The sequence below is a fragment of the Apodemus sylvaticus genome, chromosome X (genome assembly GCF_947179515.1).
Source record: "Apodemus sylvaticus chromosome X, mApoSyl1.1, whole genome shotgun sequence".
In the NCBI taxonomy this organism is placed as follows: domain Eukaryota; kingdom Metazoa; phylum Chordata; class Mammalia; order Rodentia; family Muridae; genus Apodemus; species Apodemus sylvaticus.
Window position 1 is genome coordinate 57,004,150 of NC_067495.1, and position 10,548 is coordinate 57,014,697.

Here is a 10,548-nt window from a genome sequence, read left to right on the forward strand (position 1 = left end):
CTAAATATTCAGTCTTTAGCCTAGAAGTTCTAATTCCAGATTGTTTAGAAAATAATTACTGATATGTGCTAAGACTTAGCAATAAACAGTTGCATAAGTATTTGTATATAGGATTCAAAAATTAGAGACTACCATAATACTATTTTAAAAATTAAATCTATACAAATGAATATTTTTCTGTGAAAAACTAAGCTATATAACAATATTTACTGAAGGGAAATTCTCATGATATATTTCAAATGAGAAAGAAAAATTTTCAAAAGGTAAAAATGATTCATTCATTAAATGATAGATACATAAGATAATAATATAGATCAAAGACAGACTACCTAGATTCTATCCCTAGCATCAATGTTCCCCACAAAAGATGTTCACATAAACAAAACAATATGTTAACTGGTAATAGTAGGTACCAATGGATGACAGTGTAAGTACTTTGCTTACATTCTAAAAAGTAGACTATAACAAAAATTATTTTAAAATAAGCAAAAATTATACAATATTTTTATATACTGTTCCATTCTCTTAAATTATAAATTTAAATTTTAATTAAGTTATAAAATAATTAATTTAAATATTATGTTTTTAAACTTGATTCCATACCTCAACTAAGATTTAGAAAAAATGCCCTGCTCATCTGTTATTTACCCACAGGATTCTACATTGTTTAGTTCTTTAGAGGTGACATGGCTGATTATAATCCCCCAATCCATTAGGACTGTGTGTGGGCGGGAGGGGTGGGGGTGTGTGGGTGTCTGTGTGTGCATGTGTGTCTGTGTGTGTGTGAGGGAAAGAGAGATAGAAGAGAGACAGAGACAGAGACAAGAGGTGGGAAATAGAGGGAGGGAAAGAGAGAGGTATAAGTGTATTATGTGTACAGGTGCCTGTGCCTGTGCCTATGCCTGTGCTTCTGGAATCCAGAAGAGGGCCTTAAGTGTCTTGCTCTATTTCTCTACCTTATTCTCTTGAGACTAGGTCTCTTACTGAATTGTACTAGGCAGATAGTCTACCTACCTACACACACACAGTTTCCACACACATAGTTTCTACCTGGAAACCTGAACCTCCCTCAGGGGAGGTTAGCACTTTTCTTTATAGTAGTCATTAGTGGGATCCCTGAGCCATTCTAATAGAACATATGAGCATTTTTGGATGATGGAGTTATCTTAAGTTGGCTTTGCTACTCATGGCTGTTCATAAACTAACTTAATAGGAGACCAGAATCAGTACTGACTGGACTTCAGAGATTATGAAAGAATGTCAGAAAATATCTGTAAAATATGAAATTATTCTATTCCTTGATCAAACCTTTGTGGAGATACCAAAAAAACCAATCAACCAAACAAAAACCTTAATTAAAAAAGGTCAGGAAGTTTGGAAATGTCACATTACCTAGAAAATGGATGAATAGTTTCTGAATAGTTAAAGGCCTAATAATGGTACATAATGAAATGAAAGAAAACGCAATGGTGTGTTTCAAGTTAATCATATCGTTTCTTTTACTCTATCTTTAATTTTTTGAGAATTAAACAGTATTGAGAACAACATATGTATCAGACCACTGGGACATGAAAGCAGATGTGAAGAAGGAGCAAGAGGAGGCTTGGAGAATAATCTAAAGCAATAAGTGGGAGATAAATAAGAAAAAATATAATGTCATACATACAAAATGTTATAATTTTCCTATTATGAAAATACTTTGTATAATAACTTAAAACTATTTCAAACATAAAACACAGATAATTAGCTGGGAGTGTTATTAGATATGTAATCTAGCAGAAGCAGAAGGATCACAAGTTTAAGAGCAATATCTGTATACAATAAGATCCTCCTGGGGAAAAAAATAGGGATGTCTATAGATTAGCTCAGTGGCAGAGTTCTGTCCAGCTGCACAAGGTCCTAAGTTTGATTCTCAGCATTGGAAAAAGTAGAAAATATTTACATTTTGTGATCAGAACTGTATGTGATAGCAACTGCAAAAGAGCAAACCATCCATAATAATTTCTTGCCTAAAGAAGAGGAGAAAATCAGGAGACTGCTAACACAGAATGCCATATTAAATACACTCTACAGAATCAATGGGCACTCTGGTTTTCTAAAAATGATCAAAGTGAAGCTTGGCAAAGGAACCTACTGATCTTTAAGTCTGATTCTACCAACAGATTTTGGGCTCAATTAAAATATGTCATCTTGCCTCATAATTTTATAACTAGATGAGACATATCACTTATAAATGATGGATAGAATTGATTTTATACTTTCAGATAAGAAAAATAAACTGGGAAGACAATAGCTAATTTCACTGAACACACATTAAAGACAAAGGGCCTTTAATTCCTGTTGGCTAGAGACACTGCTTTGCTTTATTGGAGAATATTTTCATGATGAATGTGATCTGAACAATGCTTGAAATGAAGGTTTTGCGTGTATGTGTATGTATTTGTGTGCACACGCATGTGTGTGTTGTGTTTCTTTTCTGTAGCTGTGATATAACACATGACCAAGGCAAATTACAAAAGGATGAATTTATTGGGGACACATAGGTCCACAGAGTTAAAGAGACCATCAGGACAGGGAGGCATGGAAGCTGCAGCAGAAAGCAAAGCATTTCAATTTCAACCACAAACATGATGATGCAGAGAGAGTAAGAGAGGACCAGGAGTGGGTAAGACTTTGAAACCCTGAAACCTGTTCCTAATGGCATACTTCCTTCAGGAATGCTGAGTCTCCTAAATGGCTGCCAACAGTGACACCACATGGGAACCAAGTGTTCAAATACTCAAATCTGGGGGTGGGGGGGCATTTCTCATTCAAACGACCACATCTGGAGAGTTTACAGTAAAGGTTAAGACTTCTACCAAAAGCAGTAATTGCTTTTAAGTCTCACACAGCACAGTTAATAAGAACTGCTCCACTACTAAAAAGGTTTCTTGTTGGAAAAGATACCTTCTGAATATTCTCATAGGACAGTGAGCAAGCAATTGAGATTTGGAGCTGAAACAAAGTGTTATTGAAACAAGGGTGGCCTTCATTTAAGTATGACTCCACATTTGGGAATTGCTGTAATTGGACAGAAATTTATATTTCAGGAATGATTAAAAGTTCTAAAATTTTGGAGATGATTGCAACACTTTGTGAAAGTGTTAACACAACTTGAAGTTATACTCTTTAAGTGAGCTGAACATTGGAATGTCTTAGTAAACAATGACTTAAAAATGGATCCCATTTCAATGTTGCTAAGATATAGAAGCCTTATTCTTCTTTGTTTTGTAATTCTATAGTCATTACAAAAAAACCCAATTATCTGGAGCTAGAATTGGCTCAGTAGTTAAGAGCAGTTACTGTTCTTACAGAGGATCCGAGTTTGTTTCTCAGCATTCACCCATATCCAGCAGTTCATGGTCACATGTAACTCCTATTTGGGGTTTGAAATTTTCTTTTGGTCAACATGGGCACACATACTCACATGGTACATATACAGAAACACATGCATATACGCTATATACATATAATTAAAAAATAAAATATAATAGATAAACATATCAGTGATAGAGTGTCCACTATCCTAACTGAACAATTACAGTGTAAATCATCTTCAAAATCCATGTTTTCTTACACCATTGTTAAATGGACTACTAAAATCATCATCACAAACAAATTTTATCTACCTTCAATATTCAAGATAGAGCTTTCATTCTATATACCAAGAATAAAATATTCTGTTTATGTACCATTGTTTGTATTAGTATATTTTGCTTGGTGGTTTAGTCCCTGGGAACTCTGAGGGGTCTGGATAGTTGATATTCTTCCTATGGGATTGCAATCACCTTCAGCTCCTTCAGTCCTTTCCCTAGCTCTTCCATTGGTGTCCCTGGGCTCAGTCCAATGTTTGGCTGTGAGTATCTGCAGCATGGAGGGATCCACACCTCTAGATAAATATGTAGCAGAAAATGGTCTTATCTGACATCAATGGGAGGGGAGGTCCTTGATTCTGTAGAGGCTTTTAGGGGGATGCTAGAGTGGTGAGGTGGGAGTGGGTGAGTGGGTGGAGGAGTACCCCCATAGAGGCAAAGAGGAGGGGGTAGAAGGGGTGTGGTGGGAGTTTGTGGAGGGGTAACCAGGAAGGGGGAGATCATTTGAAATTAAATAAATAAAATGATTGATAAAAATAATATATTTTTCTTATTTTAAGAGTACGACACAAAGTATCATTCATGTCTATTGTAGCAGTTTTCTGTTTATTTTTATAGCATTATTTTGGCTGTACTAGCCTCTTATAATTACTACATTTTAACATCTTTTCTATTTATAGTGTTAGTGATTTTGATTTTGGGTTTTTCATTTGTGCTGCTTTTGTTTATTCCTTCTAAAACATTGGTGAAGGAGATTCCATTTACCCAGGAAGAATGATTAAGTTCAAGGAATCAATTGACAACAAATGCTGACTAGAATATTGAGAAGGGGATGCCTCATTCACTACTGATGGAATTGCAAACTGGTGCAACCACTGGGGCAACCAATGTAGAGAATCTTCAAAACTCTTTGTGAAAAATCTACCTCTATGACCCAGAAGGAGATGGAAGGAGGAGAGAAAAAGGACACTAAATGTATTGGAAAGGCTATGGGGAACCAAATTATTATTTTATGATTACTTATAATTTGATACAATATGCACATAAGTATATGATAGTGTTCCACCAAAAGCCAGAGACTAATAGAAATTCCAGTGACAAGCATGGGAAACCTGCTTTCAAGTTATTGATAGGGAAATTCAAGTGAATAGCTATTGCTGTGGCTCTTGGTTGCCTCTAAGAGGTTGAAGATAACGTCCTTGCCGCTGAGACCCACAGGTCTCAGAATATTTGAACTGTATCTAACCTGAAAACCTCCTTCTTGTGGTCTAGCTTCCATAGTACTTCCTAGAAAGTACTAAGCACATTGCCAAGGGAAGGAAGCAATCAATGGCCTTACTCACTTATAATGGCAAGGTATTCTGAAAGTTGAAAAACTGGCACTTAAATTCTGGGAGTAACCAACAGTTATCTAATTGAACATAAGGCCCATTCAAAAGGAAGGAATTTATATCTGGCACAATAAACTTAACTGACTGACCATGGTTGGAAATCATGGACTATAGAGGAGAATCTACTATTGCCACTTTACTAGACCACTATCATTCCTAACTGCAGTCTAAATAATTATCCATAAATAATTATCCATAGCTATACCTAAATGTAACTTGTCTCAACAAAACCTGTTTTAGTAAACAGAGAGCATTACAGAAAGTCATGATTTTTCAAAATTTGTAGAAAAACTATTTAGTGATCAGACCCAATTGATACATCAATAATACAACCTTTTACACACAAAGCTTAGGGAACACTGCAAAACAGAAGTTAGGACAAGTCTAAGAGCCAGAGGATTAAACATCTGCTTTGAAATAGGGTCTTCTATAAATAATATGGAAACAGAACTCTTGTACTTCACATAAATTCATAACTATGAATATCCTAGGGTAAGGCTCAGAGGAATAGAAAAAATTAATCTCTAAACTCTCTGAGCCAACTTCATTAATAAATAGCTTATCACTACTTTTGTAGTTTTGGTGATGAGCCCAGAGTCTTTCACACGATAGATAAGTGCTTTACCACTGAGCTCCATCCCAGCTCTTATTTATTTCAATGTTAAATATTTACTTCAGCATTTTTAAGAGCTATATTCATAAAAAATCTATAAATTGAAGATGACATCCACTATTTTCTTAAAATGAATTAAAAGTAAAAGCTGTTTATGAAACTAGAGTGGCTATTGAATTGACCATTATTTGAAGTTAGCTGTGGTACTTGGGAATTCATTGTATCACATTAAATTTTTGTTTGATATTTTATTAACAAAAATTTAACCTTGGCAGAGTGTAGTAGTACATTCTTGTAATACCAACACTGGGCAGGCTAAGGCAATGTGATGATGAATTCAAGACCAACTTGAGCTACAGAGTGAGACCCTAATTATCTCAAAAACAAATGAACACAGTGACGCAGTAACTATTATTTTAGAGAACTGGCCATGGTCTGCTCTTAACATATTCTACAAGATTTTTCCCCAGTCAGAATGATTAGAAACTCAATATAAATCAAAATCCCAGTGGTGGGAATTACACTTATAATTCACTTAGTTCACTCAATGAGTGGTTAATAATGTCCTAATGATAAAATGAGGTGTATGACAAATTCTTTTAGAAAGTGACAGTTTAGGTGCGTTCGGCTGGAAAGCCTCCTCTGTTTACTAACCTGATCTACACAGTGACTTTCAGGTCGGCCAGGGCTAAATAGTCAAACCCTGTCTTTCAAAGAAACAAATACTAAGAGCTAGTGCTGTAGTTTGGTGGTAGAGCACTCATGTAGCATACTGTATGATCTCGCAACCATATCAAGTACTATAGAATAAAAACGAACAAACTCCAACAAATTTGAGCTTAGGTGGGAAATCAGGAGTGTGAAGCCACTCATATTTTTTTATGGTGAAGCTGTCCTACCCTGAGTAACGTTTTACTCGTGCTACACGTGTTTATAGATTCTGAAGAAGGAAAAATAAAAAGTAGAAAATAAGCCTATTTTTTGCAAGGAATCACAAAACTAGGTGAAGTGAGGAACTGAGTGTCCAACGGGACTCTCGGGGGCGCTACAACTTCCTGTGGCCGCGTCCTTCAACCTGTTCGGAAAATTTACCACACCCTGATAAAAGACCCTTTTTGAAGTCATATCCTTTTCTTTATACCCATGCCTGTTCCCAGCAGTCTTTTTACCTTGCTCCAGCGAATCACATGGTCCAAGACAGCATCGTCAACTAACACCCAGAGTTTGGTGAGAAAGTGAGGAACCATTGTCTTGCGGAATTGTTCCATGTTTTAGGATGTCAATGGTTCAAGAAAATGTCAGTCCTGGACAATTGTAGGCACCAAGGAAAACCTGAGGTACTCCGTTACCAGGAGAGCAAATCCACGTCAAGTCAAGCAGCAGTTTTCTGTGACAAAAAGCCGATACCGGTCCTTCCTCAGAACTTTGCTTGGGGGCGGGTCTTAATTGACAAAGGGGGAATTCTCATTGGCTGGTATATACCGTGATTGCAGCACCTCTGGCACGTGACTACTGAGGAACTTCCGGTAGAGGAACACCTTTATAGTGTGAGGAAAATGAGCCAGGAGCAAAGCAGTAGGGGGCACCACTTTTGATGTTTTCTCCGTTGCTTTTCAAGCTTTAAGGGCTTTAGTAATAGTTTTATACAGTCACGGCCTAGCAACCTAGTGGTGCGCCACTACACTAGGTTATCACTGAATTAACTTGATGTTGAATAGAGCTTGATAACGAACTTAATGGTATTACAAGGAAAAGCTTTGCAATGCATGGTTTTGATCAATTTTCTGGAGAGATGATGAGAACTCTTTTGTTTTTGTTTTGACTTGTTTGTTTAGGTCTTTGTTTTTTGTGTATGTTTTTCAGAATCTCACTAGACAGCCCCAGCTGGCCAGAACTCAGCCTGTTTATCAGGCTGTCCATGAATTCAAAAATCTATCTGGCTCTGCTTCCCTAGTAGTGGGATTAAAGAATCATGTCACCATTCCTGACTGGTAAAAATTTTTTGTATGCATCTTGGTGAAGTGAGACACTCCAAGAAAATTAGAGCATTCATTTCTCAGCCTTGACTGTGCTGTTGAATTTGTCATGGGTGGAGTCATACTGGACCATTTAGACCATGTAGTTGAGGTCAAGGAAAGGGTCGTTGATGGCAACAATCTCTACTTTGCCAGATGGAGAGCAAAAGGCAGCCCTGGTCACCAGGCGCCCAATATGGCCAGATCCGTTCACACAGACCTTCGCCATTTTTCTACAGGAAGAGGCTGGCACTGCACAAGAAGATGTAGCTGTCTCTGGAACAGGGAGGAACAGAGAACCCTTTATATTTTTTAAATTTATTTATTTATTTATTTATTTATTTATATTTATTTGTTTGTTTGTTTATTTATTGGTTTGTTTATTTGTTTATTTTAATCTATTTCATTTCAAGTGTTGTCCCTTTACCCAGTTTCCTCCTCTCCTGGAAACCTATCTCATCCCCCATTTCCCTGCTTCTATGAGGGTATTCCTCCACCCACCCACCTACCTACTCCTGCCTCCCTGCCCTCGATTTCCTTATACTGGGGCATCTATTGAACCTTCATTGGACCAAGAACCTCTCCTCCAGCTGAAGACTGACAAGGCTGTCCTCTGCTACATAGGCAGCCAGAGCCATGTGTACTCCTTGGTTGGTGGCTTAGTCCCTGGGAGCTCTGGTTGGTGGATACTGTTGTTCTTCCTATGGTGCTGCAAACTCCTTCAGCTCCTTCAGTCCTTTCTCTAACTCCTCCATTGGGAACCCTGCACTCAGTGGAATGGTTGGCTGTGAGCATCCAACTTTGTAATTTGTAAAGATCTGGCAGGGCCTCTCAGGAGACAGTTATATTAGGCTCCTTTCAGCAAGCCTTTCTTGGCATCCACAATAGTGCTGGGGTTTGATGACTGTACATGGAATGAATCCCAAGGTGAGACAGTCTCTGGGTGGCCTTTCCTTTAGTATCTGCTCTGCACTTTCTCTCCATATTTGCTCCCATGAGTATTTTGTTTCCCTTTTTAAGAAGGACCAAAGCACCCACACCTTGGCCTTCCTTCTTCTTGAGCTTCATATGGTCTGTGAATTGTGTCTTGGGTATTCTGAGCTTTTGGGCTTAATATCTACTTATCAGTGAGTGCATACCACGTGTGTTCTTTTGTGATTTAGTTATTTCACTCAGGATGATATTTTCTATTTCCATCCATTTGTCTAAGAATTTCATGAATTCACAGTGTTTAATAGCGGAGTAGTTATCCATTGTGAAAATACACCACATTTTCTGTATTCATTCCTCTGTTGAGGGACATCTGGGTTCTTTCTAGCTTCTGGCTATTACAAATAAGGCTGCTATGAACATAGTGGAGCATGTGCCCTTGTTATACATTGGAGAATCTTTAGGCATATGCCCAGCTGTCATATAGATGGGTCCTCAGTAATACTATGTTCCATTTTCTGGGGAACTGCCAAATTGATTTCCAGAGTGGTTGTACCACCTTGCAATCCCAACAACAATGGAGGATTATTCCTCTTTCTCCACATCCTTGCCAGCATCTGCTGTCACCTGAGTTTTTGATCTTAGCCATTCTGACTGGTGTAAGGTGAAATCTCAGGGTTGTTTTGGTTTGCATATCCTTGAATAAGGATATGGTACATTTATTTAGGTGCTTCACAGCCCTTCGAATTTCCTCAGCTGACTTTTGAAGCAGAAGTTAACAAAAAAGATCAGAAAGGACACTTCCATTTTTAGATCCTGGTTGGTTTTGTTCAATTCTTTCACCTGTTTGATTGTGTTTTCCTGTAATTCTTTAAGGAATTTTGGTATTTCCTCTTTAAGGGCTTTTTACCTGTTTATCTATGTTCTCCTGTATTTCTTTAAGGGAGTTATTTATGTCCTTCTTTAAGTCTTCTATCAGCATCATGAAATGTGATTTTAAATCCAAATCTTGCTTGTCTGGTGTGTTGGAGCATACAGGACTTTCTGTGGTGGGAGAACTGTGTTCTGGTGATGCCAAGTAGCCTTGGCTTCTGTTTGTAAGGTTTTTGTGCTTGCCTTTCCCCATTTAGTTATCTCTGGTGTTAGTTGGTTGTTGGGGAGTGTTTCCTCTTTGCCATAGACTCTATAAACTGTGAGAATCCCACGCTTCTACCCAGCACCCACTACTTCCAAGTATCCAGGAAAGCATGACTCTTAAACTTGAATAGTTAACCAAATATCTTTATGTGTAAAACTCCCAATTACATAATGCCAGTTTACTGTGATAATGTCTGATCCCAATATTTCTAATCTCTCCAAAACACCAGATGTCTGAAGCCATCTGGATATCTGCATCTACTTTCTCTCCTCTGATCGAGCCTGAGATCCACTGAGCCTCCCTCTCTCTCCTCCCCTCACTTCTATTAGCTCCTCTTCCTCTCTCCCCTCCAATCACTGTCCTTTCACTGTCTCGATGTGAATGGATAGGAAATCTTGCAACATTTCACCCTTTCTGTTTAATTAAAAAAATTCTCTCCAAATATAAATTGAGCACAACTATTACCATTTCATAAATTATAAAGTATAAGATAGACCTAACACACTCCATCATTTCTGTTAATCAAACAGAACCTCTCTCTTCTATTCTATCTTAAAAGACTATAATAATTAACACTTGACCCATGTCTTGGCAATAAATTGTATGTCAACTGAAAACCATCTATTTAAATCTATATCAGCTTTCTCAATGTTAAACATCTTGGTCTGGCTATGAGACTAACAGTCTTCAACCACATCAGAAATTCGAGAGTGACCAATAATAACTGAAAAGATATAGGAAGCCTAACACAGCTTCCAACACTTAGTCTAATGATAGAGACGGCTGAAAACCTGGACAGTCCTCCTAAACTTCTTGGCCCAGGGTCATC

The 10,548-nt window shown here is 37.7% G+C and overlaps 1 protein-coding gene across 1 annotated transcript in view; it reads right to left on the bottom strand.

The window, feature by feature from the left end:
• The window catches only part of LOC127674495 (heat shock factor protein 3), a 48,603-nt gene extending 41,699 nt beyond the window's left edge, over window positions 1–6,904 (bottom strand). The window contains exon 1 of the mRNA XM_052170252.1: window positions 6,806–6,904. Coding sequence (XP_052026212.1) covers window positions 6,806–6,904 — 99 coding nt within the window. The remainder of the gene's footprint in view (window positions 1–6,805) is intronic.
• Window positions 6,905–10,548: the final 3,644 nt, after the last annotated feature.